The 20,654-nt window shown below is 37.8% G+C and overlaps 1 protein-coding gene across 39 annotated transcripts in view; it reads left to right on the forward strand.

The window, feature by feature from the left end:
* The window catches only part of LOC108156627 (calcium-activated potassium channel slowpoke), a 51,450-nt gene that overhangs the window by 10,193 nt on the left and 20,603 nt on the right, over positions 1–20,654 (forward strand). For 15 of the 39 annotated variants that reach the window (XM_033388823.1, XM_033388818.1, XM_017288187.2 and 12 more), the window contains 7 exons: positions 2,130–2,288; positions 2,474–2,585; positions 2,893–3,044; positions 3,323–3,490; positions 7,675–7,766; positions 16,215–16,325; positions 18,346–18,451. In XM_033388823.1, coding sequence (XP_033244714.1) covers positions 2,130–2,288; positions 2,474–2,585; positions 2,893–3,044; positions 3,323–3,490; positions 7,675–7,766; positions 16,215–16,325; positions 18,346–18,451 — 900 coding nt within the window. Of the gene's footprint in view, positions 1–2,129; positions 2,289–2,473; positions 2,586–2,892; positions 3,045–3,322; positions 3,491–5,135; positions 5,228–7,674; positions 7,767–10,799; positions 10,892–16,214; positions 16,326–16,810; positions 16,917–18,345; positions 18,452–20,654 lie in introns of all 39 variants that reach the window. The other 24 variants (XM_017288197.2, XM_017288194.2, XM_017288185.2 and 21 more) reach the window with 5 other exon arrangements.

Here is a 20,654-nt window from a genome sequence, read left to right on the forward strand (position 1 = left end):
ATGGCTTGCCATTTGGATATTACACAATTCGTGCCTGCTGCTGCTGCTCCTTGTCATTCTTTGACTTTCTCTACTTTCACTGTAAACATTTGCAAATGCTGACAATTGTTACGTTGTACTTTGATTTTACGGAACTATTGGCCATAATCCCCACAGCCACAGCCACAGCCACAGCCACGTCCACACCTACTACTCCTGAAGCCCTGCTGCATTCACTAATTGGCTTTAAAATGGCTCCAGTGCGGAAGTCGGCAGCAAAAGCTTTAAGCCTCTGGCATTTATGGCAGCTGGGATTGCACTTCGTCACGCCATAGAATTAAAGCGAAAACCGCCTGCAGAAGAATTAAGTTTTGAAGTGGCTCCCGCCTGCAGCTGAGGCCATTAAACTTCTGCCATGGCTGGCTCTTAAAGTAATGGCTATATTTGCCGCACAACGGAAACTGTTGGCGGCGGAACGGAGAACAAATCAAATCGAGAATTTTGAGAGCGAGACACGTGTTTTCTCGCTGCGTGACCCACATTTGGAGTTCGCGTTGATGAAATTTGGTGGCAGCAGGTCTTAAGTGCTTTTCGCTTTGCCTGGTCGACCTCTGCCTCCCTCCATCTGGTCTCTGAGAGTGATTGACCCAGTTTTCACGCCCAGTATACGTACTTTATGAGCCTCAGAGGAGTCCGAGGATTGGGTCCAAAGACGTCAGACAATCTTTGTCGTCATCTTGTCCGCCTTCTTGTGGATGGATGTATCGCCTTTTGTCTTGGGTCATCTTGGGTCTTCCATCTGTGCCTGCTCCTAGTCCTGCCCCATGACGTCAACTGTCTGGGCAAGTTCAATTTCATTATGTTTCAGTTCCACGGCGATTAACAGGGACTAATGAAAATGTCAGTTTCCTCGGCACCACATGACGTATACGCAATCCTTAAGCAAGGGTAAAAGTTTATACGCTCTACTTGAAAATTCCTGTCTGGTTTTTGATATTAGAAAAGTTTGGGGGTGTGTGTGTCTGTTGCCAAAAACTTTATTGCGCAACTAACAAGTTTCTAAGGAGTGAATAAGTTTTGCATGTGTTTGGGAGTGTAATTTGCATACGAACAACAGGCAGAAGCGGTTGAATAATGAGTAATCAGATCCCGAGCCAAGACATTTCAATTTATGGCCCTAAATAAATGGCTTGCGTGCCGGCGGATCGGTCCCTTGCCAAATTCAGTTTGGTTTCCATCCAACATTCCTTTTTTCCCTCCTTCTGCCGCTCGCTTTCGATTATCCCAGTAATTACGAAACGATAGCACCAACAATTGCAATTACATTGGCATTAGGTACTGTAGGATATAAATAAATAGTGTGCTTAGAGGAATGAGAGGGCCTAAAGTGCATCCGGCTGAAGGTGAACTACCTCGATTGGCCTCTATAAAAAGGTTTCTTGGCAAGCAGCCGTGACATTTAACTGGTGTGCTGCCTGTTGTGGGCCTCTCCTCATCCTCCTTCTGGCTATCTCCCCGACTTAAATTCTACATACATATAGTATAGTATAGCCGGGGCGCATCCGAAATTACCTTGTAAAACTTTCATGACTACCGCAGATTTATCAGCGGGGCGCCTCGACTAATTGCCGCTGCCCGGACGCTGCCTTGTCCCCATGAATCAAATGATCCGTGGTCGTGGTCCGGCTGCGGCTCTGGCGCTGGCTCCAGGGCCCCATGGCCCCATGGCCGGTGCCAAAGTGTGCAATTAAAAATGCACATTACTGCGGTATCCTATGGCTCTCTCTTTTCCTCTTCCTCTCTTTAGGGGCAATTTCCGCTTTTCCTTTCCCTTGCTTTCCATTTCCTGCTTCTGCCGCTGAGAGATTTCTTTTGGGACGGGGCAGCAGGCGGAGTCGGGGGCAAGTTCAATGAAGCGTTCGACTGTGGTTGTCATCTGACAAGGCCGTGATTTATGGCTACGAATTGGCTACAGCAGCTGTTGAGAGATGGGAATGGAATGGGGATGGGGATGGGGCCACGTGTAAAGTAGAAGAGCCGCAGCCCATTACGAAATGAAGTTCATCTTTGCGAAACCATCTCAGTGTCATAATTTGTAATGTTCTCTATAATACATGGTTTATAATGGCCTACCGTTCGTTCTTTTTCAGGTCGTACTCGTATTTATACTCAGCATTGCATCCCTCATTATATACTTTGTTGATGCATCTAGCGAAGAAGTCGAAAGATGCCAAAAGTGGAGTAACAACATTACTCAACAGATCGATCTCGCATTCAATATATTTTTTATGGTTTACTTTTTTATACGAGTAAGTTACACGATAGACAGACCAACACACTGACACACACTTACAGCGCCGAGCCATACACTGAGTTGATTTTACCGATTATTTCAAATCGATTGGCTGGAGCGATGATTATTTGTGGTTATGATTTATGCTACAAAAATTCTTACAAATTCTTGTGTTCTTTTCAATCTGACAATCTCTTACAGTTCATAGCGGCGTCCGATAAGCTTTGGTTTATGTTAGAAATGTACAGTTTTGTAGATTATTTTACAATACCCCCGTCCTTCGTATCAATATATTTAGATCGAACATGGATCGGTAAGCGAAACAAATCCCTTATAAATTCAACCCTAATTCAAATCAAATTTAAAAATTGTATATGCATACAAATCGGAGCTGATTGGGATTAATATATGAATATGAATTTGAATCTGAATCCTATATCCTCCCCCCGTTTCCCCGTACACGAACACATCTGAAAAACTGATACACACACATATACACAAACACAAGCCAACACCCGGGTCCTGATCGATTTGTATGCATGCAATGTGCCTTACTCTACGCCATCCATCAACAATTATATATGCATATGCGTATAAACATTATGTATTACCACGAACAGGTCTTCGATTTCTTCGAGCGCTACGTCTCATGACTGTTCCAGATATTTTACAATATTTAAACGTACTAAAAACATCGAGCTCCATACGCTTGGCTCAACTAGTATCAATTTTTATATCCGTGTGGTTAACAGCAGCGGGCATTATACATCTGGTATGTAGAACACACACACACACACACACACACACACACTCGGGGATCAGCTGTTCCCTGGTCTATGGCTCTGTGACTGGGACTGCAATGTGTGCTAAGAGCCAGTGTCATGAATATAACAAAGAAATACAAATTAATATGCCACATTGCAACCGGCTACAGAGTGTGGAACGAGGGAACGCCTGATCCCACACCGATCCTATATAGAGAGTGTCCAAATTGGTTGAGATTATCGCTGATGCGGTGGATAATGGCATTTGCATTTACTTAAAATTTAGCTGGAGAACTCTGGCGATCCGCTGGATTTTAATAATGCTCATCGTTTATCGTATTGGACCTGTGTCTATTTCCTAATTGTGACCATGTCAACGGTAGGATATGGTGACGTTTACTGTGAGACTGTCCTGGGAAGAACATTTCTCGTGTTCTTTCTGCTCGTCGGCTTGGTAAGTTTCCCCTGCAATACAAATCATTTAAGAATTTAATGAAAACCAAATATCTTAAACCCACACACACCAGATATACCGAAATGAAATCTAAGCTTTCTTTTAGTTGAATATACATACCTAGATGAATACCTCCTTATACTCGTACAGATAAATATAGAAAACGTTTTTCTCTCTCCCTCTGAAAATCTGTCTGCCTCCGCCTCTGCCTCTGCCTCGATGCCCATTGAGTTTGAGTTTAGGCCAAGCCGCAGCGGGGTTGGGTTGGAAGTGCTTAAGTGTGTGAATGATTTATGTTTTGGTTGCCGCCTAATCTACCACTAGTACAATTGTGCCCAAGAACCATAGCTGAGTAGCCAAAGCAGTACAGTCCATTAATCCAATCCAGTATCAAGTATGCAGTTCTAGCCAGAGAGTGTAGCACTCTCGATACTCCGTACGCCGTACTGTGATTCGAAAACTCTCTTAGCCGTAATTCTTTTAGCGTACCGTACCCCTCCGTTGAGCTCCCTTCTCTCTCTCTCTTACATTACAATAGCGTTAATATATACTCAATACTCGTACATTTGTTAATTGCATTCCAAAAACCTTATGTATGTACATGTACATGTACTTGAGTACATGCCACGTTTATGTAAATACATAGAACGACTTAATAATCGTACGCTGCACCAAGTTTTGAATTATGAAAGTTTATTTGAGACCTTTGCGACTCAGTTCCATATTTACGTTCAGTTCAGTTCAGTTCATCCTTCTCCAGTTTTGTTAGCTTACCTCATCACCCAAGCTTAACGCGTTTACTCTGCCTTACGACCACACCAGTCACACCTCAAATACTACTACTACTACTCGTACACAGCCACACAGAGCCACACCCAGACATGGTAACCGAAACATCCGAAAGATACAGGAGCGCCCTGGGCCGGTGTGGCAACTGGTACCCGTTCATTCTCACGCAGCCCATTCGATACTCTCGTACTCGTACTCGTACCCTCCCCCCATATTCGATAACTTATGCATGCAGTTTACTTATCACATTTTGAGTTGAAACTTTCGATTTGCCTTTGGTTTTTGTAATGGAAAACTCGTAGACACCGAATACCGAAACACGAGACACACACAGAGACACCGTCAAGGGTTAGGGTCTGTCTAGGGTCCTGTCGGTTAGCCCAGAATATCCAGAATATCCAGAATACCAGAATACTACAACTATATATACATCAATATACCAATGCAATGTTATATCCAAAGGTTAATGTTTTTTGCATGCTTTAATGCTGGCTGCCGCATATTCCATATGTTTAACCAAAAAATCAGTTCAAAAACCAAACCAAACCAACCGAAATCGATATCGTAACGCTTCTAGGTCTAATTCCAACCTGCCAAGTAGCTATCCTTTTGGGTGTGAATGTCCCGACCTGACTTCGTACCCACTGTTCAGGGATCCGCTTTGTTTTTTCTGTGTGTATTAGTATAACTGCAAGCAATCGAAAAATAATGCTAACAATAACAATAACAATAAGACTAAGCCTAAGACATATCCACAACAACAACCTACATATATATATAACCTAGTACATATATTTTTTGCTGATCAACTGAACAATTGATTTTTGTTAATCTCGTGTACGATGGAATATTTTAGGCAATGTTTGCCAGCAGTATACCGGAGATAATTGAACTCGTCGGTAGTGGCAATAAGTATGGCGGTGAACTGAAAAGAGAACACGGAAAGAGGTAGTCTATAACAACCATAATGCAACATCAAAAAATTATAAACGCATTCTATGTGAAAAAAATAAAACACCAAGCAACATTTTCAATATAATCCACCAAAAAATGATCAATTTAAAAAAAATCTAAAGTATAACTTATGAAAGAATATAAAAATATATATGAACATTTAGGGAGAACTAAGCTTAGGATCGCAGATCGTTCAGGAGGTCCCTCAGATATGATAAGCTCGGAGCTAGGTTTGCTTGAACCACAAACAAACAAAAACCTTCGCATAGAACACACTTTTTGAGTACTCGTACTATTTGAGAGGCTCCAATTAGCTATTTTAGTACTACCAAATATTAATAACTATTGATTAGAGTCGATAAATTACAATATATAGTCTGTTACCCTCCAACTTTGTTTCCCTTATTTCATTTATCAACTGAGTTTGAATCTCTAAGACTCGTCGCATAAACAGTTGACTTACCCGCATCAAAAAGTAGTTTCAGTCGACTTTAAAGTCGTCCGTTTCTCAAACTAAACTTTTTAGTTCGTTCGTTGATAAATAAGTATTCCGAAAAACCAAAAAAAAACATGACATTTGATAAATCATCAAACAAGTAATAAAAGTAAAGTACAATATTATAATTTCCATTTCGATTTCGATTTGTATTTTATCGTTCTGATTGAGTAAACTATTTTTGGATACATTTTTGATTTGACTCGCAGCCAGAGACAGTCCCGAAGAGTCCCGTCGTATACACATAGATCTATTTGTATATGCCATTAAAGATTTTAATGTCTAATTCACTGAGGGTTTCGTTTTCTCATTTTCGTTTATTGGTTTATGGTTTTCCGTTTCCTTTGGTATTTATTTGTGTTTTCCTTTGATTTATTTCGTTTGTTTAAACATTTTTATTGAACACTTAATACTCAAGAGATTTTTTTTCTCTTCCCTTTTTGATTTTTGATTTTTTGTTTTATATTTTTTTTTGTTTTCGTCTACATATTCGGATCTGAGATACCTATCATTTTACACTTTATACTTTGCCATGCTTTAAACGTTAAACGTTCCGTATTAACACCAGAACTATGATACCAGATATGCGTTTATCAATTTGCAATAGTTCAAGGTTCATTACTCGTATATATTTCTTTCGATATCTTAAAGCAACTATTTAGGCGCATTGTTGTAACACATCCCACTCACACACAAACACACACACAAACACGTACACATGGTTAAGTATATATATATTTATATATGTATATGCCACACTTACACACATATAGACACACTCACGTCCCCCAACCCTCAAATAGCATCGGTCACGCATTGCCAAAAATGTAATTAAAAATCCGTTTCTCGTATCTAAAGTCGTAACACGTAAATTTCATTGCATATTTCTACTTTTGAAGAGAGCAAATTCAAGCTTCAAATTTTTGCCATATAATTTTCTATTCATATTTCCATTTAATTCCTATTGAATCGTTTTGAATCAATCGTTTTGTCAGCCTCACTGATCCATAAATAGTTGAAAAGCTCACCAAAAACTAGAGACATTTTCTCAAGGAATTCGGTGAACCGAAGTTTTGTTACTCCTCAACCCTATTAACTCATTCAATCCAATCCAGAGCTGAAAGCGTAACCCCAACAAATCATAGTAACATGTATCTAGGTCTGTATAAAGTACGGCATCTCGCATAGCGTAACAGTACGATTAAAACTATAGAGCGCACTACTCAAGCAAAGAACTATCCCGAACCGAATCGAAGGGGTCTGAGCTTCCCTCTCTTTTTCTTTATCTTTACCTCCACCTCTGTCTCTGTCCAGGCAGAGAGTGTCCCTGCACTCGTCGTGTATTGTAAACTACAATTGTAAATTATTAGATGTAACCAAAGTAAGAGTACAGTATTTAGATGCCTACAGACGACCTCTTGCCAAAGAGATTTGTGTAAAGTAATATACAATTAGCCTTAAACTACTGTTGTGTGAAAGACTTTGAGTGAATGAGTGTTCTGTGTGGTGAGTGCTGAGTGCTGAGTGATATGTGTACATAAGTGAGTGAATGATTTCTAGACAGTTAGAGTGTGCTTGTAAATAAGTTTGTGAGTCTGAATCTGAGTTGAGCGGTTTCCATTGTGCACTGTTCTACGTCGTTTGCCTCACCGTCAGCGTCAACGTCAACGTTCAACTTTCAACTCTCAACGTCGTCGTCGATTTGTTTTCTAACAATTTGTATCCATAATAATTTTGTCCATTCCTTTTTACACACCTACTACACAAACACCTACCCAGAAACCAGAAATTTGTTAGCCCAACCGAACAGAACAGAACAGAAAAACCCACCAAAACTATGAACAAAATACCTTGTAGTACTTAAAAAAAAACCTCAACTGAAAACCTGAAACCCTCTTGGCACCTCTCAATCAATCTAAATGTGTATGTGTGTTGTTGAATTTAGGCCGTTTTCGCTAGTTGGATACCAGAAATCACTGAACTGGCCGCCCAGAGAAGCAAATATGGTGGAACATATAGCAAGGATCCTAGAAAAAGGTACACGAACACGTTGCTGGCTGTACCGCTAAGAGAAAAAAAAACCAAAAAAACAATTCTCAAATCCCAATCAAAAAATACAATACAAAAAAATAATAAGATAAACAAGAAATGACTATAAACAAAAACCAAAAAAAAAAAAAAAAAAAACACCTCAGCAATCGATGAATCTTGAATTCGTTTTTTCTTTACTAAACTCCAGTCAAACAACCAACAGCATATGTTTCATTTACTCTTATTTTTTATTGAATTTTTCGTTGATTTTTGTTTTGTTTCGACGTCACCTGGAATTGCATAAAAATGCCCAAAACTACGAGCCCGGCAGATAAAGCAAAACTCAATAAATGTTGTCTGGGTTTACAAAATACACATAAAAAACATTTCTATTCTACAAGACGCATTTATATACTTTCTTTTCTGTATTATTTTCATAAAGCAAATCAAAAACACAACAAATCGAAAGTAACAAAAAGCAATTAGGACTTGAAAGGCATTGGTTTCTTGGCGGCATGTGTCTGTATTTAGTTGAATCAGCAAAACCGAAAAGAAAAAAAAAAAGCAAACTATCGAAAAATTGCACAAAAACGAAAAATGAAAGGATCAAAGTGGTTCATAAGCGAGAGCTATGTATAACCTATTTAATTTACTGGTCAAATCCTTCTGTAAATCCTGTTGTCGTTTAACCCAATTTATTTTTGTTTTTAACTTTGGCTTTATTTTTGCGTGCGTTTCATTAGGCTTACTTTACTGTTAGCTAGAGATACAAATTCAACTGCTTCAAGTATTTATAGCAAAGCTCGTAAAAGCAATATGTGTGCAGATAAATATTTTTATCCATTTTCAATACAAATTGTTCATTGTTCATTGTTGAGCGCCTGTGGGTATGCAACATCTTTTGGCGTTCTGCGTTTGGGATACTGAATGGCCCGCATTTGCCCTGTGTAACCTTTTTACTTATATAAGCAAACTATATGGCTAATGAATCTCGGAAATCCTACTCCTCTTCCTTCCCAATTTGTTGAAGCATGCACATTTCGCATTCGGTAGTCCACAAAACCAAAAAATATATGTACCATTCCTCAATTGACCTGACATCATCTTTTGGAAAATAATTTACAGAAGTATTTGAAGGTGTGCCTCGAATGGAATTTGCTTAGACAGTCAATCGAAAGAGCCAACAACTCTATGTATTCAAGTGTGTCATTTTTGAGTTTCGTTTTTGATTTTGATTTAGTTTTTGTATCTGTAAATAGACGGCAGACAAGACCACAATTGCGTGTGTTTTTATGCAACTTCAGCTGCGTCATTTATTTTGAGTTTGACCGGTTGACAGGAAAAGCTCCACAACTAGCGCTGAATCAATAAACATACTAACGATATGGATATATATACTTAATTTTGTAAATGGCTTCTTTTGCGTTACCAAAGTGCATTTTTGTTGAATTGTTCAGTTCAGTTCAGTTAAGTTCGTTTGTTCGTTCGTTTGTCTTGATTTTGATTATTGGAACACCCACACAGACACACAGACACACACTCACACCTAAACACAGACAAACACCAAGTTGATGCTTTGGTTCCTGTATTCCTCTATTTGAGTTATTGTTTCCCGAATACGACTTGTGACATATTTTTTCCAGTTGTGTTTCTATATGCGATACATACATTAAAATACAGTTGCAGTAGTTTATACAGTTTTTGCAATTTCAATTTATCCAATATACCTACTATATCGAATTTACTTGTAATTTACATACCATACCAATACGAAAATAATTCCACACCTAATCAATCTAACCATCTCTAATTCAAGTCGTTAATTTGCTTGCACCCACTTTGTATGCCGCAGCCACGCATAGAATAACGAAATCGATATCGAAGTCGATGCCAGCGCCAGAAGGCGCTGCAAATTATCGTATGTTTTTTTCTGTTTTTTTTTTGTTGTTTACCGATGATCATCATTTAGAGGAAAATTGATATTTGTATACTTGTAATCAGTAAAGAGTTGCAGTACCGTACCCCATATCTATTCGTACTCGTATCGCATTCAGTATCAGTATCAGCATCATATCTTCCCATTATTCTCGTAACTCGTAACTCTATTCCAAACCGAATCGAACCGAACCGAATCGAACCGAACCAAGCCGATCCCCACCCGACACGCACACACACACATAAGCGGTTTAGTTTGTTAGAATCCTCCATACCAACACACCTACACACACACACAGATACACATAGTAATAGTAGTGGTAGCTCAAGTCGAAGTCTTAGGCACTGAAACCCATCAGCAAAGATGAAGTCGAAAGCCAATTTATCGATGTGTGTGCGTGTGTACTTGGCACCAACTTTTATAGGGTTCTGCCCCCTCACTTAGCTATGAATACCTATGAATATATTACTGTTGAATAACCACACAACACGTACCCCCAAGAAACCATTAGAGCCATAAGAAATTTAGTTGCAAACTGTTGAGGCGGTTTGTCGATTTTCGCAAGATAATCTACTCTAGTCAAGATATCAATTTTAAAATCGATCTTCAGTTTATTTTCACTCATTTACTAAATTTATGTTTTCCATTTTCTTTTGGTCGAATATGATTTTTCAACAATGGCGTCTGGTTACAATACAAAAACCAGCAATACAAGTACAACAAAACCAGCGACAATAGCTACCGAAATGAATGAACAACAAGAACAGCAATCAGAGATCAGAGATCCGATCCGATCCGATCCGCTCTGCACCGTCGTCTTATAATTCTCTTCTAGGGATCCTGCTTCGAAAACTATGGTCCTCATATACCAAGCTCCCATGTCCCCATGCCCCCATGCCATATCTCTTTCTCTCCTCTCCTCACCACACGCCTCCTTCTCTGTCTATGTGTTTCTCTGTTGATCCTTGGCGCGAAACTGTCGTTTGTCTTTTTAGTCTTCCCCCTGCGTCATACGAAATTTGTTAAATGCTTTTTGATTTAATTTATGTACAAAAGAGAACAAAATACTTCACTGTCATCATTATCTTTCATACTGTAAACAGGCGATTTTTGCAAGTTGTATACCTGAGATTATAGACTTGATTGGAACAAGAGCCAAATATGGGGGCACATTAAAAAATGAAAAAGGGCGAAGGTGAGACAAACCAAATTTTCTAACAATCAATCAACAAACAAACAAACAATTAATCTACAAATCGATTAAACCGAAAATTATATAAAAATAAACAGCCACAAATAAGACTATATATACTCGTACTACCACAAAACAATTATACAATACCAAACATATGTTTAAGCCAAACAACCAATCTAAAGTCACCCAAAAAATGTTCAACTAACCAACCAAACAGTTTTTTTGTTATGTTTCAAACAAAAAATAAACACCAAATCAAAATGAAATTTCTGAAACGAAAGCAAAGAAATTCCAAAATTATTGTCTTTTTACTTTGCGCTTCATTCATGTCCAGCTGTCCAGAAAAGTAGCTGAAATTTGATTTTGATTATACATTGTATATCCCAGAAAAACACAAGCCAAAAAACCCACAAAACAATGCATAGACCCTATACATACACCACAAAATCAATTCAAAGCCCCACACAACATGGCCACCCCAAACCAATCACAATCATAGTCATAATCGATGAACCCGAAATCGAAAGTGAAAGACACATATGCGGCATTACTCATACGCCCGGTGGGACCGCTTGGCGGGCGCAGCTGCCTCTAACATTTGTACATTTGAACTCTTTCAGAACCAGGCAATCAATCAATCAGCCAATAAATCATCAACTCAACCCCCAAATTCAAACATTTAATCGATCAAACACCCAAAAATACCACCAGCCACCAGACACCACCACCACAGAAACACCAACCACCCACACGACAATTGAAAATAAGAACAAATCAACAAGAAAATTAAACTAAAATATTCATATTGCTTATACGAAGAAGAAAAAAAACTACCCAAAACTATATATGTATTTTTCAGTTATCCAACAACTCATTTTGTGTTTGTTGCGTTGCGTTTCATTTGATTTCCTTTTGCGTTTCGACTTAGACGTGTCGCCTACGTAGCTCAGTACGTAAATCGTAAACGTAACCTAGGACGTCACCAAACGTAATGTAATGGCCGCCCCCATGCTGATGATTAAGATTGATGATCATGATTTTCGATGACGATGATGGGTGGTGATGGGGGGCCGTGCCGCTTTTTGCATTAGTTTCATTATTCTTTCGTTTCGCCCATCGACTTGCGTTTTTATTTGCCAGTTTTTGATTTTTGTGTTCTTTGAATTGGCATTTTGCAGATATCGTACTCGTATTTGAGAATCGTACCACAAAACTATAACAAATAAAAACCAATTGTTTTCGTACTTAAAAACTGTTCTGAGTGTATCTACTATATCATGTGCGTACTCTTAACTACCAAATGCTATCTTGTTGTGAGTTTCCATACTACATCCTCAATTTGAACGCCAAATTTTCAACTTACTCTTCTGCTACTTTCTACTCTCTATATCCTACTCGTACATCCTGATCTTGAACCTAAAATTCTTTAGATCTTTATCGTTTGATTTGCACGTACGTTTTCCGTTTATCCGATTTCCGATTTTCGTTTCCCGATTTCCGATTTCCGATTCTGCTCTTCAGTTTGGGTTTTTCTTTTGCTTTTCTTAGAGCCAATTCGGATACGTACAACCCACTGATCGATGGATCGTTCGAGTAAGTGTGAAGTCAGAGCTGATGATTGGCATAAACCGAAATCCGCATTCGTATGATCGTACTTCGTATTCCTAAGTTTGTCTCGTTTTTGTATGCCATATCATACTAGCCTCATTTTGCATTTGTATTAGCCCTTGAAGTGAATCAGTGATTGGTGTTTATTATTGTGTTACATTACCGTAATTGTCTATATAGTCCTTGATATCGAAGTCGTAACTCGTATATATATCTATATATCCATATATATGTATACATATACATAAATATATACAAACGATGTATTTGTATACTATGCCAAAACAACCTTAAACGATTAAACATTGAACGATAATAATGCATACTAAATACATATTACCAATAACTTACTATTGATTCGATTGTATACATACGTAAATGTTAGAACTCCATATAAACCAGAATGTACCACACACACACACACATGCATAAGTATTCGTATTTCGCAAAAGAGTCCGACTCTCTAGAGTACTACAAGTACAGACAGCAATTTGTATATAACATGCAACTCAACTTCCCGGAAGACTTCAATTTGCTCAAATTTTTGCCTAGAAAAATACCTGTACAAAATACTAGAGTAGGACTTCCAGGTGGCTCTATCTACTGTATCTACTCTATCAGCGGAATCATCTAACAAATAAATGTGTGTGTAATGCCAATCGATAAGACATGTCAAGCCACAAACTCATATTCCCGCATTCTCGTATAACCAACATAATTTTACTCTCTCTCTCTCTTCAACTATATATATATATATCTCTTTTTCTCTCTCTCTCTAAACCTTCAATCAGTTATCAGCTACTATGTGTTGTAGTTCTTGGACCAATTTTATATACTCTATGCTCTATACATATCACACAACCAATCACACAAACTATACTCGTATACTTTTCTAAACGATACAAATGTTTGGTTTTCATCAATTTTCCTCTTCTTTGTGAACTTCTGTTGCCGACAAAACATTCGAAGACGACGGTATAATTAACCAATAAACGATAAAGAATCATAAATATACAATATATACGGACCTATACCTATACCTGTTCTAGAAGTATATCGAATCGGTTGATAAAATATGACTCCACTCCACCTAATTGTCGTTACCCAGTATTGTGTATGGATGCGCTCTACGTTTAGAATTGATTTACCTTTTGGTTACCTCATTCGGATCAGGTAGGAGGCGAATGCTTAGGGACCTGCATCGTTGTACTTGATGTGGTATGTGGTATGATACTCGTATGTTGAGTGGTGTCCCCCCCGTATGCACACACCACACTCTGTTGGAGGAGATTGATTGCTCGCAAAGAGTATTTCTCGTACCTGTACTATCCATAGCGTAATCGAAACAACACCCGATTCCACTGCCGTATCCGTATCCGTATCCGATTCCTTCCAAATCTGTATACACACACACACATCTCCTTTCCATTTCTCTACGACTCTCTCACTCTCTCTCTCCCTCTCACTCTTTGCATTTCTTTCAAGATCTGTCCTATACGCTGTTTTTATTTTACTTGAAACTCACCATTCATTGCACAAATCGGAGCGCATCTGAAGAACAAACATTGAAATTATATTTTATTTTCTGATTGATAATCACATTCATGTCCACCACATGAACAGCAATTCTATGCGGAAATAAAATGATGAAAATGCGTGGCCAGGCATCAAATGTTTAACTTTCTCACCATGTATATCTATATCATTTCCAACATTTAAAAAAAAAAAAAGAAAACAAAACAAGAAATCAAATTTAATCCAAGTGTCACCATTCGTTTTAGCTGATGCAATTAAAGGACAATGAAAATGCAACACAAGAACTAATAGAATGTAGTTCAGTTTGTTTATTTCGTTTGTTTGTTCGTTAAGTGCAAATTGAAGTTCTTCTTTCTTTTTAGACTCCTAATCAAGCACAATTTCTCAATGCCATTACTGCCACTGTAGAGGTAAAGCTGTTGAAATAGCCTTGCATCCCGATTTGAATCACCAAGAAACATTTGACCGAACTTCACTTATCATAACATTCTGACCTCAACTTCCAATATTATCGGGAAACTAACGTAAAGACGACGGAAAGAGAATATTTTGGAAAGAATATTCAATTTTTATTGTTACCTTAGCGTTGATTTATACTCGTACATATTATTTTTTCAATTATTTTTTCAATTACAAATTTCAAATTGGACTTCACTTCTCCAATGTCTTAGAGGACTCTTGAAGATCGTGTACCAATATTTCTCTTATTTTTAAAGGTCTGATGATGTGTATTATTATTTCCCTGAGAGACTTTTATATTTTGGGTAAAAGAATTGGAACGAATCTCATCATTTGACTGCCTTCGACAATGTAGTTTTCTGTGGTCATGGTTTGCATGTCATAGAACAGTGAAACCCTCACACACAAACATAACACACAAACACACCCACACCCACACAAAAAGAAAGAGTATGCATGACGTAGTTAGCCCTGCACTGATACACTACACTACTTTACTTATGAAGGTATGAATGCCTGCCCGGTTCGCCTGACTGCCTGATTGCATGACTGTGATAACAGTGAATATCCAACCAAACCAAACGAAACCAAACCAACCATAATCTGTTTTAATCATAGCACCCTGTAGAAATATAAACACTAGAAATTAGATACTAGTCAACGGAATGAGCGTAGTGTATTATAGAATGTGTATATAGTATAAACGTAGAGTACCAATACGTTGGCCAGCTGCTGGCCAGTTTTGATGCTTTCTTTGATGCATGTAAGTTGATTGAAAACCAAATGGTGTGCGTAGCTATGCCTTAACCTAGAACCATATTGATTTCCAATATAAATACCTATATATATACTCTTATCATTTGATTGAACTGCAGCCGCAGAGTGCTGCCGCTGCGGGGACGAGATCCTCATTTTGTGTCAATTATGATTTCTTGCCATTAAATTGATTTGTGAACAAGCCTCTGGGGTAGCAGACTAAATTCATGCATTCTGCATTTATGATTTGACTTTAGTTGATTGAATTTTTCAGTTTTTGTATTTTGTATAATTTTTGATAAATGTTTGTGTTCAAAAGAAAATGCAAAGTAATTTATACTTTACCACAAAATAATACTGACAAGCCATAAAGATATAACATAACCATGCAACGACAAGCAGTTGATAAATAATACAAAAAAGATCAAAGCATAAATCACTATAAAGAAATATACAGAAAAACAAGACAATAAATATATATAATCTCACCCAAAGAACATGCACTCATCTAAACACATACAAGGCACTCTCGCAGATACACAATCACACACAAACACACTCACACACACACACACACACACACACACACTTATAATTGTATGGCTTGTGGCTTGGCTCATGGAATGCTATCGTATCAGAGATACATTGATGGGCCAGGCCCAGAGACAAAGGAAGGAATTTAATTTCATAATTGAAGCCAAATTCAATTTCCGTCTCTCTTGCTGCTTCACTCACACACTAATTCTGGTACACACATATAAATACATACACATACATATGTAACACATGTACAGCGGTTCAATGCATTCCACTTTAGGTTTAAGCCAAATTGTTGCTTTACTCGTATCGATACCAATACCAATACCAATGGAACTAATCTATTTATCTCTCTATGCCACAACCCCCACACACGAACCACGAACCGCGAACCTCGAACAACGAACGAACCAACCGAAACACACAGACATATTGTGGTATGCGGTCATATAACATACGAGTCCGTGTCGCATTTTCTGAAGGACTTTCTCCACGAAGATCGGGAGGATGTCGATGTCGAAGTGGTCTTTCTCCATCGGTAAGTCCATCTAGAACCTGTCCAAAACAGCAGACAAACCTCTTTCTAAACGTATTGCTAATTTGTTGTGCCGTTGTTCATTTGAATTTATGGTTTCTTAAATGTATTGTATTTTCGATTGATTTTGTTAAATGAGATCAGCAGCAAAGAAAACAAATTTAGAGCAGTACTTAAGCAGAATGAGAAAGAGGCCACCAGTTGCGCAGAAAAGTATGCTATGATTAAAAAAACAGCTGCTCGCCTCTCGCTCGATAGTTGGGTGGGGGACAGACATCCCCCCTCCCAATCAGATAAGTTAGATCAAGGCACTATTAATAAGTATTTGCATTAAACTAGCCTCTAGTCCACACTCAGTGAGATGAGAATCGATTTAACTTTGATATTCTTTTAACCCTTTTGCTTTAACTACTTAACTATTAATACTGAACTATATATGTCATATATCATGTAATGTAATGTAAACCATACGACGAACAATTAAATAGCAAAGAACCTGACCTGGAGCTAGAGGGACTGCTGAAGCGTCACTATACCACAGTGGCCTTTTTTCAGGGCACTATGATGAACGCAGTCGACCTGGAGAGAGTCAAGGTACACAGAACACACACATTAAGACACAACACCACCACCACCACCACAGACATACAAACATACATACATACAAACACAGATACACGAAAACAGTGAAGACACACGCAGAAATAACGATTTACTCGAGCCGCGATTGTCAGGTGTTCCTACTGCTACAACGATACTACAACTCATTCGTATACCATGTGAATGTTCTTGTGTCCGTGACACACGCCCACAACGTAGTCCTTCGAATAACCGAAATGCAATGCAATTTCAAGAACCATATTATCAAGTTCCATTTTCTGCTGGCATCTCCCGACAGCAACCAAGCAAAAGACACGCCCTCTCCCCAACGCCAACGTCTATATACTCTATATACTCGTACCATCAATCTTTGCTCGCTCTCACTTTGAACTTGAACAAATCAATTATGTTTATTTTTATTGCAATTTTATAGCTTCATTATGGCATTCTTTTTAATGGTTTCCGGTTGCTGCTGAAGAGATTTCCCAGAAATCGTTTTCTACCAATTTTTTCTCAGAGCTTCATTATAAAATAAAAAAAACAAATAATTCATATAATATATACTCAAATATATTATAGGTAGTATTTAGTTAAGACTCCCTTACCACATAATTTCACTTTTTTTGTTCTTTTTCGTAATATCCTTCACGTTGGCTTTAAGTAATTTAACCTGCTTAATGGAATGTCCTCCTTAGCTGAAATTTTATTCGATTTCCAAATTACTTTATACCATACCATATCTTGATTCCATACAATTCCAATCGAGCTAAAGAAAACTTAAAAAACGCTCAAACTTGATTCACTCTTACCCGTTTCTTTCTTTGCAATACTTTGTAGAAACCTGAAAAGATCGATTTTATTTGTAATTTTATGGTAAAATTTTTTGATACCCCATAGTGTTGATCCAGGACTATGAGACCATAGTCTTTAAGTAATGTTAATAAGTTATTTAAGAAGATTTTTTAACATAGAATATAGACCTAGGGCTATGGCTATCCAGTCGTATAAGGAGTATGTATTGATAATTGATAGATAGAGTATTTAGATTTAATGACTCACCGTTTTCGTTGCACCTCCGGCTTGGAGTTTTTCTTCCAACAGTTGTCTGCATTCTTTGATTTTCTTTTATTTTCATTTGCATACTTGCCGACCCAAAAAAACTGCACCATAATCATATGATGTGTATTTTGTTTGTTGTGTTATATACACACACACACGCACACGTCCCACCCACACACACCACCACCTGCAACGATGATCTTCTGTTTCTTTGAACACCAACCCAATCCACGTAAACCTTGTGTGTACATTGGAAACATTGAAAACTCTAAAAACTTTGTATTATTTCCCCAAAAAAAAAAAATAACAACCGAAAAAAATGAACAAAAAAAAAACCGAATTTTGATTGCAAAAATTAATAAAGTAAACCACCCGATTTGGAACTTGAGGGTTTGTTCAAACGTCATTTTACCACCGTGGAGTTCTTCCAAGGAACCATTATGAATCCGATTGATCTGCAAAGGGTTAAGGTAAAACGAAAAACAATTTCTTTTCATTTCATCTGTTCTCCGTTCTCTGTTCTCTGTTCTCTATGTTTGTTTGTTTGTTTGTTCGTTGCTTTTGTGTTCCATTCATTTTCATGTTGGCCGTTTTCCGTTTCCGCTCTTGTGTCGCCCAGTTCAGAGCTATGATTTCATTATGTATTAACCAAAAACCCCAGACTAAGCGTACTACCACCTACTTCGTACGTACTTGTAAAACGAACGCTCAAAATGTAATTACAACCCGCCTATAAATAAACCCATAATCGTGTATACCCATATCAGTGTATATGTATATGTTTATGTATATGTGTGTATGTGTATCGTATATCGTATATCTATATGTATGTATAAACGATACCCGTGTTCAACATATGTATTGCCATGTTTATGTTTATGTAAATCATAGTTATGTGGCCATTATGCGTTGGCGTATTCTCGTTCGCTGGCTTTATTTTTCTGCCCAACAAACAGCATCACAGTTATCATTTGTATCTGGCATTCGTATCGTTTGGCCCAGCACTCGACTAACCCCCGACCCTCTGAAATTGGGAACAATACACAAATAAACCAGCTGCGATTCACATGCCACAAATAAACCCACATACTATTACATTACACAATAAATTGCTCTTGAAATTGCTGTGGAAAAGACACGAATTAATTTTAATTTACGAGTATCATTAGTGGAAGCTGCATTACTCAAAACCATAATCGTTAATGTATTTTCGAATCTATGTATGTGCTAAGTATATTATTGTAATTGTTAAGTTATTTATTGTATCATAGGGGCCTAACACTCGAGCTGCAAGCCGTAAATAAATCAGAAACTTCCCAAAGGAACGATTGATGTAATTAAATCCCTTGTGTCCTTACATACATAACTTTTGAAATGAAAGCTTACTATAACTTCCATTGAAAGTATATGTTTTGATCTCTAATATATTTAATATAGATTCCATAAAATCAGTTCTGCCAAGATATATTTCTACAATAGACTTTTCCATCATAAGAGTCTCTCTAGACTTTCAAGCCCACATTGAATTTTTCTTGAAAAGATACCCTAAATGAGAAATAGCTTACGCTTTCAGCTATATCTATAAATATTTTATCGACTTTTCAGAGGGAATTTCGCAATCAGCTCAGTTGTATCTATATAGCTTTAACTATACCTATTGTGTTCCAAGTATATTTATATTGTCTTAAGACATCTCGTATATATATATATATATGTATATGTATATTTTGTACATAAAAACCTAATCGATATCCTGCATGAGTCAGAGCTGCTTTATTGTTGTGCCTGCCTGGGGCCGTGCAACCGTAAATATACTCGTATCTATCGTATCTATCGCATCTATTGCATGCGCGGCGACTGCATGTCGACTGCATAATCGATGACAGAGTGCTTGTGGCTAATACTCATACTAATACTAATCTATTGTCTAATTCCCACTTGATTTCGCTCTTCAGTTGTACATGGCTTTGATATTTGGTTCTATTATCCAACGCACAGCCACCTCAGCGTTTTTTGTACTTACACACCTCTTCACCCAGCCTCCTGCTCCAGCCACCGCCCACTCCAGCCATGCACCGAGCGTTCGCTTTATGATTTCTTATTTTGTCCTTAAGTTGAAGTTGAAACCAAACCAAACGAAAGACAATGTCCAGCAACCCATCCACCCAGCCACAATCTTACTACCGCTTACTATCTATCTACCCCCCAACCGCTCGTACCGGGCAATGCTAATGATAACCCCAAAAGAAACCTACCAAATACTCAATGTATATGCAAGATATCTGACATCGATCCAATGCCAGATCAAACCAAAATCAAAACCAACAAACAAACACTTCACAGTGGCATTTGAAGTACTCATATTCGTACCATAGTTGTCCAGTCAATGTGCGTGTAAACCGCTTAATAATTGTTAATATTGTGGACAATGCTCTAAACGTGACACCTCTGCAGTATATATATTCACAATAACAATAACAGTAACAGCAACAATTACAATCACTGAACAAACCCAACCATTACAAACAACAACTTGGAACAGTTCAAACATAACAAAACTAACTCACATGAGACATACATATGTAGTCTGACCATAACCAGAAATCCGTGCCACAATCCAATGCTAATCGGTGACTCTTTCACATCAATATCCCAATCCCCAACCCTCGAACC

Source organism: Drosophila miranda, chromosome 2 (genome assembly GCF_003369915.1).
Source record: "Drosophila miranda strain MSH22 chromosome 2, D.miranda_PacBio2.1, whole genome shotgun sequence".
NCBI classification, from domain to species: domain Eukaryota; kingdom Metazoa; phylum Arthropoda; class Insecta; order Diptera; family Drosophilidae; genus Drosophila; species Drosophila miranda.